We start from the raw sequence: 23,164 nt of genomic DNA on the forward strand, positions 1-23,164 counted from the left end.
GGTTTGACAGAAATTCTCCCTAATGCAGACTCTCTCAGACTTGTCTAATAAGATACATTAGATGTTAAAAATACACGTCTCTAGGTTTTACTTTAGAAGTACCTCATGGAAACCACTAGGGGAATAACTTGGGGACGTTCATTTTAACAGTACACCCCCACACTCTCCAACTCCCACCCCCACGTTCCCCACACCCTAACACACTGGCAATTAGCAGAGTCAAGCTACTTGGGGAAGTTCAGTTCTGAGCATTCACACTGGTCTCCCAAGTACAAACAAGTGGGGTACCAACAAACCCGTGTTTCCCTGCAGGGCTAAGACAGCTACATGTGCCTTGGACAGGGAATTGGGTCCTTGTCAAAAGCACTGGTCCTAGAGATGGGAGACCTGGCTCTGCAAGGACCACTCCAGTCTGAAACTTTAGGTCCATCCTGCCTTCCCTGAAGTTCTGGCTCCTCTCACAAATAGAGCTACGTTCAGTATAGTCTCTTGCTCATTAAAGTGATGGAGCCTCCAAAGAGCTGATGAGCATTAAAGCGTGTTTAAGACAGCATGCCATTCCCACTAGTGTGCTAGAACCATGCTGGTGAGAGCAATATTCCAGGAATGTTTCAAGTTGGTAATCAAGCCTTTGGTGGTGGCTTGACATGAGCAGTGGTGGGAGTATTTGCATAACAAAAATTGATGCATGTTACAAATTGGGGCTTAGTGTGTGTGTGTGTGTGTGTGTGTGTGTGTGAGAGAGAGAGAGAGAGAGAGAGAGAGAGAGAGAGAGAGAGAGAGAGAGAGAGAAGAAAAGAAAGAGAGGAAAAGAGAGAGAATTGTTAGCTGTTTGTTAGCACATCACTGAATATTTAGCATGTCTGGATTCTTTTACCCGTTAATTTTTTTTGCCCACACATTTTGGTGTGTGATGTTTTTGTTTATTTTCAGTTTTTATAATAACATTTTATATATAAAAAAGCAAGTATGAAAAACAAGGAGGACTTTGCCTACAGCAAGCCCAAGCCAAAGAACATGGTCGCCATCTTCCCACTCTCCAGACTTCAGCTAGCTGAGGCAGTTTCTTCATGACAGCAGCAGGATTTAAGTCTCAGCCCCTCCTCCAAAGGCTCCTGGGGTCACCATGAAGTGACCCTAGTGACCACATTTGGTTTGGAGCCCTAGCAGAAAAGAAGTCCTCAAACTGATAGGCCTGGAGGACTACCAGGTGGGGGTGTGCTGTGTAACTGCTCCAGGAGAAAAGAATAGGGCTACCATGGACCCCCTTGGAATCCATGGGGACTCTTAACAGACTTTACTAACTCAAGAACCCCATTTCTCCCTCTTCAGAAGGAAGCCACTCACTCTCATCTCAAGACTCACAGCAGTCTTTACACTGTTCTGTCAGGAACACAGGTGTTAATTCTTGGAAAGCAGCTACACAAGAGGCACAGGTGGAACAAGGGGACACACAGGGACAAACAGGGGACATCGCTCAACCCCTGCTCACTCAGCATGCATCTTGCTTTCCCTCAGCCCAAGCTTTGAGGAAAAAAGGCAGAGTACAAGGCAGAGTAAGGAGGCTCCTGCCCTAAATCTGGCATCCTGCCTCCCCAGAAACCAAAAAGACAAAAATTGTCGCTCTATATTTAGACCCATATCTAAATCCCCCAGAGCCTGGCTCAAGGATTAGACCATTCTCTCATGGCTACTGAGACAGGCGATAGCTGCCTACTTGCTTAGCACATGGACCTCTAGGGAATACTGAGCTATAAGATGCTTTGAGCTTTCTGGGAACCTAAACCAAGTGGCTAATCTCTCTCCATCGGTGAGACAAGCCCAATGATGGCTCACGATACTGACTCAGGATGTCAGTGCCATTGATCGGCACTGAAACATTGTAAGTTCAAAGACAAAAGTATCTGTATGAGAGATACTAGGGAGGCTATGATTGAACTCCCAGGGAGAAGGATGGATAGAGGGCTAGACAAAGACTGTAGGAAAATATCCACCAGCAAGGCCAGCTTGGCTGAAGCATGAGTGCATGCCAGGGATCAACAGAAGATCATGTTCACAAAGGAAGCTGAGCTCATGCTGAAGAAAATCAATTTTAGCCTGTGTGTAAAAGAGGAGCCAATGACAGTATATTTATTTTCTGCTGCGGTGGAACAAATTATCACAGGTTTAAAAATATAAACTACAACCACGTTAACCTCACAATCCCCGTAGGTCAGAACACCGCACAGTAGTCATGGTTTACAAGACAGAGCCCAAGGTGTGGGTTGTGTTGTGTTGTGTTCTTTATCTGAACCGTAGAACAGTCCTCCTTACAAACTCAGGTTGTCAGTACCATTGGGTGTCTTACAACTGTAACAGTGTGGTTCTTACTATCTTGTATGATGTCTTCCAGGCTTCTACTGGCCTCTTGCTAGTCTGTGCTGAAGAATAAACAAGGGTAGTTTGATGTTCAAGGCAGGATAGCTCTCATACGTTGAAGCTCTTTGAATTGCAGAACAACTCAGTCCCTTTTAAGGTTCACCTGATAAGGTCAGGCTCTCACAGAACAATTTCCCTTCTGATGAATCCAGAGTCCAGGGATAGTAATCTCGCCGCGGAGGGATGTTACATTATACACACAGATCTCTCTGGTATACAATGGGAAGGGATTATACCCAGAAGAATTCTGGAGTTCTTTCTGTGTTGGAGTTTTTTAGCTATGGAAGTAAGGAAGACATCATGAAATCAGTGTAAACAACCTGGTGGCAAAAGATCACCTAGGGGCTGGTGAGATGGCTCAGTGGGTAAGGGCATTGATTGCTCTTCCGAAGGTCCTGAGTTCAAATCCCAGCAACCACATGGTGGCTCACAACCACCCATAATGAGATCTGACGCCATCTTCTGGTGCGTCTGAAGTCAGCTACAGTGAACTTATGTATAATAATAAATAAATCTTAAAAAGGAAAAAGACCACCTAGATAACCTAGGAAGGCTTGGGCTAAGTGGAGAAAGGATGACAATGGATCATTATAACCTCTATTGCTTTTCTGCCTAGAACAGCTGAGTCCCTCTGATACTACACACTGGTCCCCATTTCCCCAATTGACCTTTTCAGTCCTCCATCACATCACCCAATGTACTTCCTTCGTGGTGTTTTCCATTTTATCTTGACATGTTTGCTTGCATTTTTCTCTTTCATCTCCTCTCTGAACTCTAAGGCCGATGAGTCAGTGTCACTTTCTCTGGTCTCTATCCATCCAGAAATGGCCTGCATAGAGCAGATCAGATGCTATATATAAAGTACAGCAGGGGCTGGATAAACCCTGATTCAAAAGTGAAATGAGGAAGTAAACAAGTGGTGTGGAAAGGTCAAAGGGCAATCAGAAGGTCTGGGAGTTATGTCTGGACTTCTTGAAGAGGGTGAAGAATAGAGCTAGGTGAAAGGGCATGGAGAGCCAGGGTCTGGTTCAAGCATCATGAGTTTGTCCACAGAAGTCTGACAAGCAGTGGAAATGTATGTGTGAAAAGTAACTGAAGAAAATACACTAGCCAATGAAACTAAGGGGTAGACTTTGTGTGGGGTGGTCGGTCTTGATCATCAGTTTGATTGGATTGGGAGCTACCTGTGAGATTAGTAATGCCTCCCTGGGTATGTCTGTGTGTGCATTCTGAGACCATTAGATCTCAAGGCACCTGGCCTGGTCAGTGATGGACAATTGGAAGGTGACAGAACTGGGAAGGTAGAGCCTACCCGGAGGAAGTAAGTCATCAGGGAAATGCCTTTGAAGGCTATTGGCTGGCCCTGGCTCCTGAGCAACCTTCTCTTCCACACACTCTTACCACCATACTGTTCAGCCTCACTGAACTCCCAAAGTAGGGGAGCCACCCATTCCCTAATACTATAAGCCAAAAATAACCCTTTCTTCTTTTAAGTGATTTCTCTGAGATATTTGTCCCAGCCACAAAAATGACTAACATACCGACCATGCGCATGAAAAATGGATTCCAAAATAAGCTTCCATTTGGCTATTAGTTCTATTTTCCAAACCTCTCTGTTGGAATGCTTAGCACTCTGAGCAGAATGTATGTTCACATACAAGCAGGGAGTAAGCGTCTCACTTGGACACAGTACTGATGCTGTCTGGCAAACTCTGGAAGAATGCGAATGTACATGGACCCACACCCAAAGTTCTCAGAGCGTGTGGCCTGTGAGAAGGTGGGTTGTGGGACATGTTAGGGATCATGAGGAAGCTCACCCACAACTCACTGCTGCTCTCTGGTGACTATTCTTTCTCCCTTTCTCTGTGGATCCTCAAACGAGTTCATCTCTCTTAGCCTTTCTCTTATCTTACTCAAATATTTTTCCTGTCTCTGTCACTCTTCCTCTCTCTTAGTTTTTTGTTTTTGTTTTTGAGGCAGGGTTTCTCTGTATAGTCCTGGCTGTCCACTGTCTTGGAACTCACTTTGTAGACCAGGCTGGCCTCGAACTCAGAAATCCACCTGCCTCTGCCTCCCGAGTGCTGGGATTAAAGGCATGCGCCACCACGCCCGGCTTCCTCTCTCTTTGTATCTCACTGAGAGGTTTCTCCCTCTCTCTCTCTTCCTCCCTTCCATCCCTTCCCTCTCCCCTCTTCCTTCCTCTGCTCTTCGTAATCCTCTGAATCCTGAGCTGCGGGCTGGAATGTTGACTGTGTTGGCTTGGCCTTGTGCAGATACCCATGGCTGCAGAGGGTTCATGAATACCACGCCACGTCATTCATGTCCGGATGACAGCGTTCCACGGCTCTCCTCCCCACCATTCAGCCCTCACATCCTTTCGGCTCCTTCTTCTGTAATCACTTTTTCTAACGCTCTTCACCTAGGGAACTTTTCTCTTGTCGTGTGTTTCCGTGTGAGTCACCTTCTAGTAACCTCTTTCAACTACTGCTCCACTCCTGCGTCACACCTGCCCTTGCTCTTTCACAGGTACACAGCAGTGGTCATGCCAGTTCACTATCAGCATGGCACCGGGCAGAGCTCCTGTCGACGCGTGGCGCTCATGATTACGGCTGTGTGGGTGCTGGCCTTTGCTGTGTCCTGCCCTCTCCTCTTTGGTTTCAACACAACAGGTAAAATAACTATTGCTTTCACTTCCTGAACTCATAAACTTCACATCATACCCAGATGGCTGTGAGTGGTACCTACTCAAATATTTTCATCCCTATTAAGAAGAATCATCAAGGGGATATGTAGACTGCAAAGCTTTAGCCATCATTGGGTTTAAATTAAATAGAGAGGAAGACCTCACCAATTATTGTCATGAAAATAATATAGTTAAGTTCATGAAAAGTCTGTCATCCCTATTTTGAAAGAAATGCTATTGCATGCATTGGAAGAAATGTAATGGTTAAAACGCAAAACTATGTTAGTAATTCAAGCGGAGTTTGCTAATGAAAAGGAAAAATTCAGAACCAACATACAATGCAAAGTAATATATCATAAGGCCTGGGATAAGTTATTCCCCAATAAGAATTAGTCCTGACATTTGAGAACTAGTTCTGAAATACATATTTTTAATAACATATTTTTAATAACATAATGAAAATTGTGGATTTGATAGATGGTACATAGTGCATCTCTTGAATGGAGAGATGGATGGATGGATGGATGGATGGATGGATGGATGGATGGATGGCAATGTCTGTATCTGAAATGATTTGGATTTTCACCATATGACATCAATCCAATCCACATTTACCCCTCATATGATCCATCTTTTAGCCTCATGAAATCCATCTTTTGAATGAAAGCTATTGAAAATGCATAATGAGAGAAAAGGGAAGGAAAATTCTATAATTATAATCTCAAAAAATGCAAGAAATATCAAAAAGGAAATTATATAATGACAGAAAAAGGAAGGGGAAGTTTTTGTAATTACATTCTCAAAATTTTTTTAAAATATGTTTAAAAAATTTTAAAGAAAATGCATAATAAGTGTGTTTGCTAAGAAAAAGCCCTGAGTGAGTCGTGTTGTGGTACCATGTAGAACTCTCACTCTTGCCAATTTAGATTGGCTCATTCAATTCCTACTAGATTCTAGACTTTTGTATTCCTGGTTTATATGCACTTAGTAGTCACAAAGCCACGTGTTTATGTACATGCAGATATTATTGAGATGTTGTTATGCAAAAATTCAGGCAAATTCCAACTTATAAACAATCTTCCGGGCACTGTATCCTGGACAGTGATTTTAAAAGTCAGAGAACATACACAAAGGAAGATGTCTACAGACTCCAGAACCAGAGAGCTCTAGGTCTGAAGCTAGTTGCCTGTGTCTCCTTGAATGAGTTACTGGAATCCTCTGAGCTCATCTTCCTCACTGACGAATTTAAGATGGAACTACAGTGGTGCATAAAGGGACAACCTCGAATGTATACTCGTTCCACATATTTAGTTACAAAGTTTTCAATATTTATTTTATAAAGGCCCTGTACATACAAAAGAAAAGCCCCAAAACTTAATCTCTGAAGTTACGTGACCTACGTGAACTTTATATGACATATCAATCCATGTACCCTCCTTCTCATTACTGTTCAGAATTATAATGAAACTGCAAATATCTTTATATGGGATGTAGGAGATTTTCCAAAGCAAACTTTTAGACTGGAACATAGTAGAACTTGAATGTACCAGTCCAAATGGACAAAATAAGAAATCTAGACTTAATTTTTTTTCTGTAAATAAGTTTCTAATTTAATTTTTAAATTTTACGTACTCATGTGTTTTGCCTGCATGTATGTCAGGCATGATGTTCACAAAGGTTAAAAGAGGGCACAGGATGCCCTGGACCTGGAGTTAAGGACAGTTTGAGTCACCATGTGGGTGGTAGGAAAGGAATCAGGGTCCTTTGGAAGAGCTAAGCCATCTCTCCAGTCTGCAGATACTCTTACCTTCCTCATTAAGTCTAGGCTCTTACTCTACACATTACACAACTCTACTCTATAGCCTGTATAGCGGCTTCTGCTACCTAACAGGGATTAAACTGGGATAACAACATGTGCGAATGGGTCAAGCACACCCTACCTTCTCAAGGTCAGTCCTGTTTGTCTTATACATTAAAGGTTAAGAAACCATGTTATCAACAAATGTTTTTCCTGGTGAACTCAACAATGTTCATAACATTTAGTGTGTTATCATCTCATTCTTCATTACTTGTTACTTTGTTTTGTTTTAACTGAATGACACTTTGTACTCAGGAACAGATGTACAGCCCAAATAGTGTTGTCCATTGAAATGGCTAGAGGAACTATGGGAAACTACAACATCTTTTGTGCTCAGTGTTAAATGTGCCCTAAGGGTTAGTCAGAGAGCTAAGTCAACACATTACCTCGTGTCTGTGTGCAAAAGCCCTGTAAGTGGGACTCTCACATGGGAACTGATATCACTGCCTAGCACTGCTTACCTCCTGGCTCGCAGCACAGGTCACCTGTGGGCTGAGCTTGGTACTCCTACACATTCTGGGATGCTGGCAGAGATGATTTGACTCCTTCACACAGGCACACATACATCCATAGAATAGCTGAAGCCATCTCCAGGTCTGACAGTAGACAGAGTTCTCAGCTGATGTCAACATCGCAGGCAAAGAATGATGAGCTAATTGTAGCACGGTGACACCAGAGACATCATTATTGTTCTAGAAACAAAACCCAGGAAAATCATCCCAAGATATTCAAATTGAGAATTGAAAAGACACACACACACACACACACACACACACACACACACGACTTGTGACCTAGTATGTGAGTAGCAGAAGACTCAGCTGCTTCTCTTTGGGGAGGGGGATCTCCTTTTTACTTTGTGTTTTATGCTTTTTTAAAATGTGCTTGTTGGTTGGTTGGTTTTATGTCTGAAGGTCATTTTGTGTGACTTCATTTTTGAGACAGTATCTCACTAGGTTGCCCAGAAAGGCCTTGAATTTATATTCTGCCTGCCTCAGCCTCCTGAGTAGTTGAGATTATATGCTTCTGCTGCCAAGCCAGGCTTTCTCTTGTTTTTAAGTTTCTTAGCAACACTGTACTAAAACCTCCCATTATTCTCATGTTGTGTCAAATGCAAGGTCCTTTATAAGGGCCCAGTAGGTATTAGCTGGTGTCACCGTTGTGATTATGTAACGTTTTCTGTGCCTTAAACTGCAAGGAACATCTGCTCTCCGGAAGATATAAACAGTGGTGGTTCTCTGGGTGGTCACAGGAAAGATCAGCTGTCCCTTCCTAGAAGGGAAATCACGATTGGAGCTCAGGCATAAAGAATCCAGCCTTGGTCTCCGACACAATCTGCCCCTCATGATGTACCTTCTTTTTCTTTTTCTTTTTTTTTTTTTAAAGATTTATTTATTTATTATATGTAAGTACACTGTAGCTGTCTTCAGACACTCCAGAAGAGGGCGCCAGATCTCGTTACGGATGGTTGTGAGCCACCATGTGGTTGCTGGGATTTGAACTCTGGACCTTCAGAAGAGCAGTCGGGTGCTCTTACCCACTGAGCCATCTCACCAGCCCCTTCTTTTTCCTGATAGATGTGATTGATCTTGGTCAGTGTTCTGCTTCTGTGAAGAGACAGTGTGACCAAGGCAACTCTTGGAAAGGAAAGCATTTAATTTCGGCTTGCTTATAGTTTCAGAGATTTAGTGGGTTACCATCATAGCAGAAAGCACAAGTGTCAGGCATGTGTGGCGTTGGAGAAGTCGCTGAATGCTACATCGTGGTCCACAGGCAGAGACCAAGACACTGGGCCTAGCTTGAGCATTTAAAACCTTAAAGCCCACCCCCGATGACACACTTCCTCCAACAAGGCCACACCTCCTAATCTTTTCAAATAGTGCCACTTCCTGGTGTGCAAGCATTCAAATATGGGTCCATGGTGGCCAATCTGACTCAGACTACTAAGTAGTCCTTCCAGCAACTTCCCCATTGACAGATTCATTCAAAAGCCCAATACAAATAATTCTTTCCTACCAGTTTGTTAGATGAAAGGGCCTTGGGCATCGTCAATCCCGCCTCATTGGGAGCAGAGCTGGACTTCCAGAAATGTAACGAGAGCTTTTCGTTTAAGGCTATGGCCTGCCACTTGTGCTGCTGGACCATTAGAGACCACAGAGGCAAGCTGAACCTCAGCTACTTTGAACATGGAGTTGCTCCCTTTCTTTAAAAAGGGGCAACAGGAGGAAGGCTCTTGGGTGGGAGAGAGTTCTGGGGCCTCAGGGCCTGGCAGACCAGTATTGCCCCAGCCTCACCAGAGGCCCAGCAGTCTAGCTAATCATCAAATCGGCATCCCCTAGCCATGCAGAGGAAGGCACACGCTGGAGCAAGAGGGCAAGAGTAAAGTTCTCAATGGCTCAGTCCTTTCATTTCACAGATAAGAAAAACAGTATTTGAATTTCTGTTAAATCAGATCCCCATTGTGTGATTTTTTTTTTAAAAAGAAAGTTCTAGAAAAAAAATACATAATAGCCAGTGATAGGATTTAAAACTTCTTCTTGGAAGGAGACTTAAAGTTAAGAAAATCTTATCAGCTCCTTTAGAAAAAAAAAAAAAAAAGGTTGGTATTTATTTGATTTTAGCAATAGAAATGTCACCTGGCTCTCAGAGCCCTGGAGTCAGGGAGCTTGGTTGCTCAGAAAGTTGAAAAGCAGAATAAAAGCACACTGTCTGAAGGATAGTGACTCATCCTAAAATCAGATTCATCAGCAGCTCCGTCTTTGGAATCGACTTCAGGTCAAATTCTTCAACAAGTCTAAAGTTCACCAGTCCTTCAAGTCAACCTTCTCCCGACCTCACTCTTCACATCGCTCATAGCTCAAGTTCCCAGCCTAGCTCACAGAGACCTCAAGACCCTCCTTACTAGATGCTATTCCCTGCCTCTTTTTCTCCCTTTTTGTGTGATGTGTGTGTGGTATGTGTGTATGGTGTGTGTGTGGCATGTATGCATGGTGTGTGTGAAGGATGTGTGTGTGTAGTATGTGTGAGGGATGTGTATGTGTAGTATGTGTGAGGGATGTGTGTGTGTGTGTGTGGTGTGTGTGTGAGGTGTGTGTGTGGTGTGTGTAAAGTGTGTGTGTATATGGTATGTGTGTCTCTGGGTGTGTGTGGTGTGTGTGAGGTATGTATGTTTATATAGTTTGTGTTCACATGTGAGGTATGTGTGTATGGTGTGTGTATGCATGAGTGTGTGTGTACATGTGCAGTGTGTGTATGTATGTGTGTGGTCTGTGTGTATGGTGTATATGTGTGGATGCTGTATATGTGTATGCTCTGTGTGTGTGTGTGTGTGTGTGTGTGCTGTGTTTGTGTACATGTGTGGTATGTGTATGGTATGTGTGAGTATGGTGTATATGTGTATGTATGGTGTGTGTGCATGTGTGGTGTGTATGTGTGGTGTGTGTTTATGTGCTTGTACACTTGTATAAAGGGCAGAAACTCAATTCAGGGTCTTTCTGTGTTGTTTTCCACCTTATTTAAGACAGGACCTCTCGGTAAATTTGGAGCTCACTGGTTTGGCTGCATCAGCTTGACAGTAAGTCTCAGGGACGCCTCTGTGTCTGCTCACTTCTATCCCCACACCTACCCCAAGTCCTGTGACTACAGGCACGCCTGTCTGTCATGTATGCCGGGGACCCATGTCTGACTGTCCAGCAAGCACTTCACGCACTGAGCCACCTTCCCGGTGCCCTCTTATTGCCCAGCGTAGGAACTCTGAACGTAGCATGTGCTCCATAAAGCTGGGAAAGTAGACGTGTCTTTGCCCTCCGCCCCTGCTGCTTCTTTTTTCCAATCAAAAAAATGAGATTAGAGATTTCCCACATCTCTGAGGCCTACCCCCCTCCCCCCATTATCCTGCCCCCTAGTATCCTGCGGCCAGTGAGTGCTTATGTAAATATGCTCATTTGTACATTTTCCTCTTTTTTTCTTCATCCACATATCCTTTCAGTAACTACCATGCTTCCATACAGTACTATCTTAGACCAACCATCGGACAAAGGCACCATGTCTCCCAAGGGAGCCTCAGCTGCCCAAACCAGCGCTTGAGGACTCAATAGAGAAGCATTCAGGCCTGTTGTGTGAGGCCTCCCACTGCCCTGATGAGTGGACACCATCAAACAGCACCATTGATCTCTGACTTCAGGGTCTCCCTGACTGCTGTGCAGACATGAGACCACATAGCTTGGTGGGAGGGATTCTCAAAGAGGCTGCAAAGCCTGATTGGAGTGTAGAGAGCAGATGACTCTAGCGGAGGATGTAGAAGAAGGAATGGCAGAGCAAGTTCAGCAATTGTAAATGAGACCCATCTTGGTCAAAGACCCTGACATAGCTCCTGGCTCCATCCTCACGCTCTCTTTCTTTCATGCACACAGTTGCAATGTTTTTAATGGAAAAATAAATGCTTGCACATGATAAAACATTCATAAGGTGTAATGAGATACACACAGACTTCTATCTATGTCAGACTGCCTCCTACCCTGCATTGCCAGAGCCCTCATGCCCTCTCCTGAAGTACACACTAATATTCCTGAAAGATGTTGCTTGTAACAAGTGTGTGTGTGTATGTGTGTGTGTGTGTGTGTGTGTGTACAGAGAAGCATACTACACTTACTTTTGACTGTTATTTTCAAAAGTCGTTTATTTATGGGAGTTAGCCTCCCAGTACCAAGGAGGGCAGAGAAAGGAAGAGGTCGAATATCCTGGGACATACGAGGAGCACTCAGCAAGGCTGGCAGAGAGCTAAAGCTTGAGTAAGCAAGTCCCCTGGCCCCTTCCTACCAACACATGCTGAGACTCCTCCTCACCGCAGGTGGCACTGAGATCTGGGCCAGCCACTGACAGCAGGCGAGCTGACTTCAGTAGCTTCGATGATCACGACTACATGGCTCCCTAGGGACTGAGAAGGCCCACCAGCTGCCACCCCATTCCTGCCCCCAACTCATTGTCCCCCAGAACAGCAGATGTCAGTTGGGTGATCACTACTCATGGTCCGTATGTGCTGTTTGCTAAGGGATGCTGATGTAAGGTTGGGTGAGAAAGCATCAATTTCGTGCCATCTCCAACAGCATGAGAAGATTTGGGAGCAGCCTGCAAGGATGCTGGGCCGTGCTGTCACTGAAATGCTGCCCTGAGTGCTGGACACACTCTCTTTTCACTTTAGCTTTTAACTCTTTCTCTCTGCTCTGCCCTCCCCTCCCGTCCCCTTCTCTCCTCTCCCCTTTTCTCCCCTCCCATTTCCTTGTTTCTTCTCCTCTTCTCTTCCCTCCTCACCCCTCGTCTCCCATCCCCTTTTCTCCCCTCTTTCCCTCTCATTTTCTCCCCTTCCCTTCCCCACAAATCTTGTTCCTTGTGAGTCTTTCTGCAAACTTCAATTCCAATCCCATCTTAAGTCCGAAAAACTCACAAGACATAAACAAGGATATAACAAATAAACAATGATAATTATCATGGCGACCACTTATCTCCATTATTTCTCATGGCTATTATATAAGAAATATTTTTATCATTTTGTGGATAGTGACACTAAAGCTGCGTACCTCAGATGACAATGCTAAGGTCACTCAGCTAAGAAGCAACAGGTCCTTCTGGTCTCATACACACCTTGAGCTCTCTGTCCTCAACCTATTTCAGAAGTCTAAGAATCAGAACTTGGGCTCCAAGTGGCCACTGCGTTTTCTGTCCTCTCACATCTCAGGACACATCTCTACCCAGTCCAGCCCCCAAATCAACCTTCCTTCTGCAAGTTTGACTTTCCACCTCCTTCTGCTCCAGGACAGGGCACTTCTGTGACTCATCCCACATTATCGGTAACAACTGTTGACACACCTGGTTCTTTCAGGTTGCATTGACTTAGGCCATTAGTGAACCTTTCTGAACTCCAGCCTGAGTATCTAAGAATAGAGACAATAATGCCCCCCATTATGTTTGGATAAGATTCTATTATAAAATCCTTGGCTTATTGCCTGGCACATGTTACCTTACAACCCCTTTTCCATTTCAAGATGGAACAAGTCTCCGCCCTTATCATGAGTAATGGATGAATCTCAACATCTTCTAGTGAAGAAATTGAAATCAGAGAGGCTCCCAAAGAGAAGTTGAAGGAGCACTCTGGGCCATAAATTAGGGGCAAGAACTCTCTCTCTATGTTTTAAACATTTATTTATTTATTTATTTATTTATTTATTTATTTATTTATTTATGTGTGTGCGCGCTACCATGTATATATCCATATCTGGTACCCACAGAAGGCAGGAAAAAAAGTGATGGATCCCCTGGAACTGGAGTTACAGGTGATTGTGAGCTACCATGCGGGTGCCAAAAATGAACCAGAGTCCTTTTCAAGAGCAGCAATTACTTGTAACCACTGAGCCATCTCTACAGCCCAGAGGACAAGGAGCCTTTTGAATTCACATTCTCCTTCCAGTCTCTCTTTCCATCCTACCCAGTGCTAGGAGTCCTGGGAAAACCAAATACTCGTCTTTTGTTCCTCTACCACCCACCACACCTTGAATCCACACTCTGGATCCAAAAGAGGCCTTTTTCTGTCACTGCATTCAGTCATCTGCTCATGCCTCCACACCAGCAGATGCTTTCCTGGGTGTGCCATCATCTCAGAAGCCTCTACTCCCCACCCCCCTGTTCTGTGCCCCACCCCAGCTTCCCAGGCTACATTCCTTTAAATTACAACTGACCATTTGCATGGAAGAGAGCATCTGTCTAGCTAGACTGCTGGCTTCTTCAAGGGCAGATACTGTCCTATTCATCTTCACAGCCTCTGTTCAGATCAGTGTCTGGAATATAATTGTTGGTAAACTTTTGTTTTGAAGTCAACTGCAAGAAGTACGAAGATGGATTAGCTTGCTTCCTTCAGGGCACTGACAACATAGGTGCCTGAGACCAAACATTCCCATTCACACGCCCATATCATGTTATATAGACTCATGCTCAATGCTCCACACTGAGAATAATTGTATTACCTTCTCCCCTTCTCCAACCCACAGGGGATCCCAGCATCTGCTCCATCTCCAACCCTGATTTTGTCATTTACTCTTCAGTGGTGTCCTTCTATGTTCCCTTTGGGGTGACTGTCCTGGTCTATGCCAGGATCTACATGGTCCTGAGGCAAAGGCGAAGAAAACGGATCCTCACTCGACAGAACAGCCAGTGTATCAGCATCAGACCTGGCTTCCCTCAGCAGGTATGCACCTGGCAGGAGCTAAGGGGAAGGCACAGCAGCCCTCAGCCTCCATGTGACCAACTGTGAGCATGGTGCCAGCATCCACACTTAGGAGACAGATGTCATCGCATCCCCTTCTACCCACCTGGCATTGTAGGATAGGAAATGCAATATTGAGAATGTACTGGCTCTCCCAAGATCTCACCTTTCTTGGTAAGCCGATAGCACACTTTCTAAATTGCTCTACCTCTCTTTAGCGCCTTCTACCCGCTACAGTTCAGATGTCCCACAAGGTCTGATTTTATTGAACTGGGATGGGGTCAGGGTAGCATTTCACTGTGACTGTTGTACCTTGTAGTGCTTTCTGACCTTAAACCACTCATTCCAAGAATCATCCACCCTCGCCTGTCTTCCTGATCTGCCCCTGTGTCAAGGTACTGACCAGTTTGGGGGATGGCTTTTTCTAGGCTCTACAAAGGAAGTTTGGAGTCTCACACTGATCTTACAGCTCCTTGAACTTTAGATTTTGCTCACATTGCTGCCTGCCATGAGGTGGTTTCCCTGCCATGAATACCAAATCACTTCCAACCAACTAGCAAAAGGACCATTATATTATAATGCCACTGTCTTCAAGGAGCTTGGAAATTGGACATGAAAATAAACCTCACTTCCACCCCACACACACACACACCTCAAAAAAAAAAAAATGAAAAACTCTGTACCAATTGGGATGTTTTCCAAATGTGAAGTGAAAGCAATGGAGTAACCAAATATTAAATGTAATAGAGCTTAAGAAAAATAGCTAAGCCTCAGGAAAGGGCTTTCTGGGCTGAGAAACAACTGAGTTTAGTCTTAAGACAGAACCAGTTTGGGTGTCTAGCTCAATAGATCAAACTCTCAAAATCAAAGTTCTAAGACCTGCCTAGAAAAAGACAACAGTCATGAAATAGGAGATCGTGACCTGAGGCTTAGGACACGAATAAATTGCATTCCAAGAACTGTCATACTACATAATTACATATGACATGGTTCAGTTTTGTAGAGATTATCCCACAACTGATTGTCTCTCCTTCAACCTTTCCCAGTCTTCCTGTCTGCGGCTGCATCCCATTCGGCAGTTTTCAATAAGGGCCAGGTTTCTGTCAGATGCCACAGGACAAATGGTAAGTGGGTGTGAGTTGGATCATAGGGAAAGAGTGAGACATCATTCCCTAAGACGCTGATTTGTCTTGATTTCACTCCTACCACAAAGCAGAATTCCTCACTGATCCCACGCATCTATTTGTAATATATGCCAAGATTCCAGAGTCTTCGTGAGTAAAGTCTCAGAACAGGTTTCAAACAAGGACACGCAAAAATCATAGGACTAGTAGGATAGATCTCAATGACTGGAGTAAATGACTTTCAGATGTGGTGTGAGGATGCCATCTAGAGCCACCTGCAGTAGATGGAGAAAAGATATCAATGAAATGGACATATGGGAAGAGGCAGAGAAATAAAACATCCAAGCGTTCTGATCATTACTGACGGTGTACAAAACCATGACAACTTCACGGTCACACTACACCTTGCCTTTCTAACTCAGACCAGACCTTGGCACACCTAGCTAGCAGAGTGCAGATAAGAAGCTAGAGATGTCAGATGCAAGAGCAGGGTTCCTCTTCCAGTGCTCACATCAGGAATTAAACTTGAAACACTGATGATAATGATGAAGAGTTGAGTCTTGTCCCAGTCTCTGTAATTAATTAACAGCTCTGTACATGAGCCTGATGTAGCAATTAGAGACTCTTGATATGAATGAGATAACAGGTAGATAACATGTTTAAAATGAACATGGCAGATCCATGGTCTGAGGAGATGCCAAGGCTAAAAAGGAGAGGTGCTGACTTTCCGGGAGGGATGGGTAAGTGGTGAGGTTGTATCGCCAGGAGTGTGGAGAATGAGGTTCTGTCATCTGTGGGTAAAAGTCTTTCTATCAGCCATCCAGCCACAGAGGAATCAGTGTTCACACATCAGCTATGGAGGTAGCATGGGATCTTGGAAGAATAACTCTCTTCTCATAGGACAGATATTCACATTAGTGTCATGGAAGCAGGGTATTCTCCTGTTCCATAGGCACTCCCAACTAATCGCCAACCCCAACTAAAACATGCTAGAAGTTAAATATTGTGATTTTTTAAAAAGATAATGGATGCCACCTTAATCATGAACATTATCTTGGTTGTAGATTGGAATAACATAATGTACTCATATTAATTATTAGGAAATCACATCAGAACAAAACCCAATAGTTCTGATGTCTCCAACAAAAAGGCTCACAATGTGAATCTTCCCTTGTCTGGGCTTGGTTCAGGTACTAAAGTTTCTAGCTAACCTAGATAGCAGGGCAGAGGAAGGATAAAGAAGAAATAGCTGTATATCCCCCAAAGAAATAGAAACAGTCATTAATAGTCTCCCAACCAAAAAAAAAGCCCAGGACCAGATGGGTTTAGTGCAGAGTTCTGTCAGACCTTCAAAGAAGATCTAATCCCAGTTCTTCACAAACTATTCCACAAAATAGAAACAGAAGGTACTCTACCCAACTCATTCTATGAAGCCACAATTACTCTGATACCTAAACCACAAAAAGACCCAACAAAGATAGAAAACTTCAGACCAATATCCCTTATGAATACTGATGCAAAAATCCTCAATAAAGTTCTTGCTAACCGAATCCAAGAACACATCAAAACAATCATCCATCCTGACCAAGTAGGTTTCATCCCAAGAATGCAGGGATGGTTCAATATACGGAAATCCATCAACGTAATCCAGTATATAAACAAACTCAAAGACAAAAACCACATGGTCATCTCGTTAGATGCGGAAAAAGCATTTGACAAGATCCAACACCCATTCATGATAAAAGTCTTGGAAAGATCAGGAATTCAAGGCCCATACCTAAACATGATAAAAGCAATCTACAGCAAACCAGTAGCCAACATCAAAGTAAATGGTGAGAAGCTTGAAGCAATCTCTCTAAAATCAGGGACTAGACAAGGCTATCCACTTTCTCCATACCTATTCAACATTGTACTTGAAGTCCTAGCCAGAGCAATTCGACAACAAAAGGAGATCAAAGGGATACAAATTGGAAAAGATGAAGTCAAAATATCACTTTTTGCAGATGATATGATAGTATATATAAGTGACCCTAAAAATTCCACCAGAGAACTCCTAAACCTGATAAACAGCTTCGGTGAAGTAGCTGGATATAAAATTAACTCAAACCTCTACACAAAGAATAAACAGGCTGAGAAAGAAATTAGGGAAACAACACCCTTCTCAATAGTCACAAATAATATAAAATATCTTGGCGTGACTCTAACTAAGGAAGTGAAAGATCTGTATAATAAAAACTTCAAGTCTCTGAAGAAAGAAATTCTAGAAGATCTCAGAAGATGGAAAGATCTCCCATGCTCATGGATTGGCAGGATCAACATTGTAAAAATGGCTATCTTGCCAAAAGCAATCTACAGATTCAATGCAATCCCCATCAAAATTCCAAATCAATTCTTCAACGAATTAGAAAGTGCAATCTGCAAATTCATCTGGAATAACAAAAAACCTAGGATAGCAAAAACTCTTCTCAAGGATAAAAGAACCTCTGGTGGAATCACCATGCCGGACCTAAAGCTTTACTACAGAGCAATTGTGATAAAAACTGCGGGGTACTGGTATAGTGACAGACAAATAGACCAATGGAATAGAATTGAAGACCCAGAAATGAACCCACACACCTACGGTCACTTGATCTTCGACAAGGGAGCTAAAAACATCCAGTGGAAGAAAGACAGCATTTTCAACAAATGGTGCTGGCACAACTGGTTGTTAACATGTAGAAGAATGTGAATTGATCCATTCCTATCTCCTTGTACTAAGGTCAAGTCTAAGTGGATCAAGGAACTTCACATAAAACCAGAGACACTGAAACTTATAGAGGAGAAAGTGGGGAAAAGCCTTGAAGATATGGGCACAGGGGAAAAATTCTTGAATAGAACAGCAATGGCTTGTGCTATAAGATCGAGAATTGACAAGTGGGACCTCATGAAACTGCAAAGCTTCTGCAAGGCAAAAGACACCATCAATAAGACAAAAAAACCACCAACAGATTGGGAAAGGATCTTTACCTATCCTAAATCAGATAAGGGACTAATATCCAATATATATAAAGAACTCAAGAAGGTGGATTCCAGAAAGTCAAATAACCCCATTAAAAAATGGGGCTCAGAACTGAACAAAGAATTCTCACCTGAGGAATACCGAATGGCAGAGAAGCACCTGAAAAAATGTTCAACATCCTTAATCATCAGGGAAATGCAAATCAAAACAACCCTGAGATTCCACCTCACACCAGTCAGAATGGCTAAGATCAAAAATTCAGGTGACAGCAGATGCTGGCGAGGATGTGGAGAAAGAGGAACACTCCTCCATTGTTGGTGGGATTGCAAGCTTGTACAACCACTCTGGAAATCAGTCTGGCGGTTCCTCAGAAAATTGGACATAGTACTACCGGAGGATCCAGCAATACCTCTCCTGGGCATATATCCAGAAGATGTCCCAACCGGTAAGAAGGACACATGCTCCACTATGTTCATAGCAGCCCTATTTATAATAGCCAGAAGCTGGAAAGAACCCAGATGTCCCTCAACAGAGGAATGAATACAGAAAACGTGGTACATTTACACAATGGAGTACTACTCAGCTATTAAAAAGAATGAATTTATGAAATTCCTAGCCAAATGGATGGACCTGGAGGGCATCATCTTGAGTGAGGTAACACAATCGCAAAGGAACTCACACAATATGTATTCACTGATAAGTGGATATTAGCCCAAAACTTAGGATACCCAAGATATAAGATACAATTTGCTAAACGCATGAAACTCAAGAAGAGTGAAGACCAAAATGTGGACACTGTGCCCCTTCTTAGAATTGGGAACAAAACACCCATGGAAGGAGTTACAGAGACAAAGTTTCGAGCTGTGATGAAAGGATGGACCATCTAGAGACTGCCATATCCAGGGATCCATCCCACAATCAGCTTCTAAACGCTGACACCATTGCATACACTAGCAAGATTTTGCTGAAAGGACCCAAATATAGCTGTCTCTTGTGAGACGATGCCGGGGCCTAGCAAACACAGGAGTGGATGCTCACAGTCAGCTATTGGATGTATCACAGGGCTCCCAATGGAGAAGCTAGAGAAAGTACCCAAGGAGCTAAAGGGATCTGCAACCCTATAGTTGGAACAACATGATGAACTAACCAGTACCCTGGAGCTCTTATCTCCAGCTGCATATGTATCGAAAGATGGCCTAGTCGGCCATCACTGGAAAGAGAGGCCCATTGAACTTGCAAACTTTATATGCCCCAATATAGGGGAATGCCAGGGCCAAAAGAATGGGAATGGGTGGGTAGGGAAGTGGGGGGCGCTATGGGGGACTTTTGGGATAGCATTGGAAATGTAATTGAGGAAAATATGTAATAAAAAATATTTAAAATTAAAAAATAATAATAATTAAAAAAAAAGAAATAGCTGGCTGTTATGACTACAGTGGTAGGAGTTACAGAATCCTACTTCCTATTCAAGATGGACACGTGTATCTAATCTTTCAAATATGAGAAGCTCAAATGTTAAACACCCACATATCAAGCCCATTCCCCAGGCAAAAATACATTCTATTTTTCCTAGTTTGTTTTCTATCTTACAATGGAAGTATAAGGCAGTTAACTTCTTGAAGGATAACATCTACTGCCTAAGAAAGTTATGGTGCAAATTTTAGTTTGTTTTCTTTCGTTCTTTTTTTCTTCTTTTAAATATTGATATTCAAAATTTCAAAACTGAAAAATGTGGCAGGACCCCAGGTATTTGGGAGGTAGAAGCAGGAGAATTCGAAACCTCCTGGCAAATTCAAGGCCAGCCTGAGCTACATGACACCCATTCTTAAAACAAAGAAGAATTGAATTAACTTTTTTAATGAAGAGACAAGGGGGCTAGAAAGATGGCTCAGTGGTTAAGAGCACTGACTGCTCTTCCAGAGTTTCTGAGTTCAATTCCTAGCAACCACATGGTGACTCATAACCATCTATAATGGGATCTGAGGTCCTCTTCTGGTGATAGCTACAGTGTACTCATATAAATAAAATAAATATAGGAAGAACAACAGTATGAAAAAAAAAAACAGTCTTCTCCTCACCCCACCCCACTCCCATGCTCCCAGGGACTAAACCACCAACCAAAGAGTACACATGGCTCCAGCCTCATATGTAGCAGAGGATGGCCTTGTTGGACATCAATGGGAGGAGAGGCCCTTGGTCCTGTGAAGTCTCAATACCCCAGTGTAGGGGAATGCCAGGGCAGAGAGATGGGAGTAGGTGGGTGGGTGGGGGAATACCCTCATAGAAGCAGGGGGAGGTGAGGATGGTGTAGGGGGCTTCCGGGGGGGGCCAGGAAAGGGAATAACATTTGAACTGTAAATAAATGAAATATCCAATAAAAAATGCAAAAAAAGGAGAAAAATTTAAAAACAAAAACAAAAAACTCGAAGCCTTGTAGGGTTTTCCATACTCCAGATGCCTACCACATCTCCCAGATTAACATGTTAATTGCTATACCCAGGTCTTTCTAACTCAGAAAGGCCAGACTACAGTGCTTGGGTGCCTTCCTCCTGGGTTGCTGCAATGATGGAATGTTCTCTGGGGTAGCCTATTTTCAGATGTAAAGTCAGAAGCCGATTTCTATAACTCTCTGTGGTCCCACCACTCCCCCTGTAGGGTGTACTACACAAGGGTTTCCTCCCTTCTCTTGTCATTGTCTTCCCCTTTCAGGAGCACATAGAAGACAAACAATACCAGAAATGCCAGGACCCTCTCTTGTCACATCTACAGCCCCTCTCTCCTGGCCAGACACATGGAGAGCTGAAACGCTACTACAGCATCTGCCAAGACACTGCCTTGAGGCATCCAAGCTTCGAAGGAGGGGGAGGGATGAGCCAAGTGGAGAGGACTCGGAACTCCTTGAGCCCCACCATGGCACCCAAGCTCAGCTTAGAGGTTCGAAAACTCAGCAATGGCAGGTTATCCACATCCCTGAAGCTGGGGCCCCTGCAGCCTCGGGGAGTACCACTTCGAGAGAAGAAGGCCACCCAGATGGTGGTCATTGTGCTCGGTAAGTCTGAGTTGCTAGTTTGGGTTGGGTTCGGTGGTTAGTTGAAGCTGGGTGCTGCAATTCGGGTTATTATAGCCACCTTTAAAGAACATTGGCAATTGAACTATAAAATTTCTATAATACAACTGAAAGGGTTTCTGTACGAATATTAACGCTTATGGAGACTCAAAAAACTCAATGAGATTTATGAAGCCACTTAATTTGGGCTATCATGGTGAATTATAGTATATAAATGATAATGATTGAACAGAAGCGTGTGGCACACATTAGGTATTTAATAAGTATTTACTTACTTTAAAATACAAGGGAGAAAATAGGATGGCAAAACTCTACTGTCCTATGATGTGATACTGCCCAGATCATTTAAATACAGGAACAGAAGGACAAAACACATTCATCAAGGTGTGAAAAAGTGATTGTCTTTAGGTAGTGGGTGGTTCTTCTCCTTCTATGATCCTGTATTTACCGAGTTCTCCACTGTGCTTGTGGTCAATTTTAAGTTTCCCAGTAGAGAATCTAAATTCTAACACCTAATTAATTCAAAGTTGATGAATCACAGATGTCACAAACATTAGTGAGGGTGGTTTCATCATGACCAGTGTCGCTGAGGAGCCTCCATATCCTCATACTCAGACTTCCAAGCACAGGGGCTGGATTGATCGGGTCTTTAAGGGTTTTAGCATCTTTATCTCCCTGCACAGGAAGGCACTGAACAAATATCTGATTTAATGCAAAGGGGGAAAAAAAGGATTGGCCAAGAAATTCCTAAAGGTCAAACTAGAAAGTCCATTTAGCAACAAAGGCCTGACATGGATGAAAGACATCAGAATGGGTTGCACTTCAGAGACACATGTGTGTCTAATCATACCTACTTTGTAGAGTTGTTGTAAAAAATTAAATGGGTAATACCAATGAAAGACAAGGCCAATCACTGAGTGAAAGCAATGCTAAGCAAACAGAAAGCAAGCGGCATGGAAAACTCCCAGCCAAGAGTGCCCAGTGGGGAAAGAGAGAGAGAAATACGTTGCTTTTCATGTTGCTTACTAGCAAACTCCTTATACAGCTTCTCTCTCTCTTTGCAACACAGGGGCCTTCATTGTCTGCTGGCTGCCCTTCTTCTTGACTCACGTTCTTAATACCCACTGTCAGGCATGCCACGTGTCCCCAGAGCTGTACAGAGCCACAACATGGCTTGGCTATGTGAACAGTGCCCTGAACCCTGTGATCTACACCACCTTCAACGTGGAGTTCCGCAAAGCCTTCCTCAAGATTCTATCCTGCTGAAGGAGAAGGAGAGACTTTCCCTTTACCCACTTCAAGATGCCAGGCAGTTTGGACCCCCAGGAGGGTCTGGTTGGAATGACTGCCCTGGCCTCTGGCACCCGTGGTATGAAGAAGATTCGTGAAGCAGGATAACCCGGGTTAGGAATAAGAAGCTGTGTACTCCACGATAGAGATATACTACCTCCCCAGCTTACATCTGGCTCCGTCCTGCCAGTCTTCAAATTGCTAAGTGCTAGGCAATAATTCAGAGAGAAGTTGATTTAAAAAAATAATAATAATATGTGGGACACACACAGAGAATTGTCATCGGAGACATGATGCAGTGTAGTGAAGGAAAAATGAGCAGGTCTCAGCAGTCTCGGCCTGCCAGGGGTCCTTGAAGTCACAGTCAGGAAGCCGTCTTGTAGAACACTAAGTTCCTCTTCGTTCAGGCCTGTAATTAACTGTCAGCACAGCTAACCTTAAGCATCCATGGGGCCCATTTGCTTGTTTTCT

At 43.5% G+C, this 23,164-nt stretch overlaps 1 protein-coding gene across 1 annotated transcript in view; it reads left to right on the plus strand.

Annotated features, from left to right (window-relative positions):
* Drd3 (dopamine receptor D3) overlaps positions 1 to 22,669 on the plus strand; it is a 61,372-nt gene extending 38,703 nt beyond the window's left edge. The window contains exons 4-8 of the mRNA XM_021185330.3: positions 4,945 to 5,087; positions 14,000 to 14,196; positions 15,261 to 15,338; positions 21,046 to 21,385; positions 22,473 to 22,669. Coding sequence (XP_021040989.2) covers positions 4,945 to 5,087; positions 14,000 to 14,196; positions 15,261 to 15,338; positions 21,046 to 21,385; positions 22,473 to 22,669 — 955 coding nt within the window. The remainder of the gene's footprint in view (positions 1 to 4,944; positions 5,088 to 13,999; positions 14,197 to 15,260; positions 15,339 to 21,045; positions 21,386 to 22,472) is intronic.
* The last annotated feature ends 495 nt before the right edge of the window (positions 22,670 to 23,164 follow it).

This window comes from Mus caroli, unplaced genomic scaffold (assembly GCF_978045245.1).
Source record: "Mus caroli unplaced genomic scaffold, Mus_caroli_1 scaffold_17, whole genome shotgun sequence".
Taxonomy (NCBI): domain Eukaryota; kingdom Metazoa; phylum Chordata; class Mammalia; order Rodentia; family Muridae; genus Mus; species Mus caroli.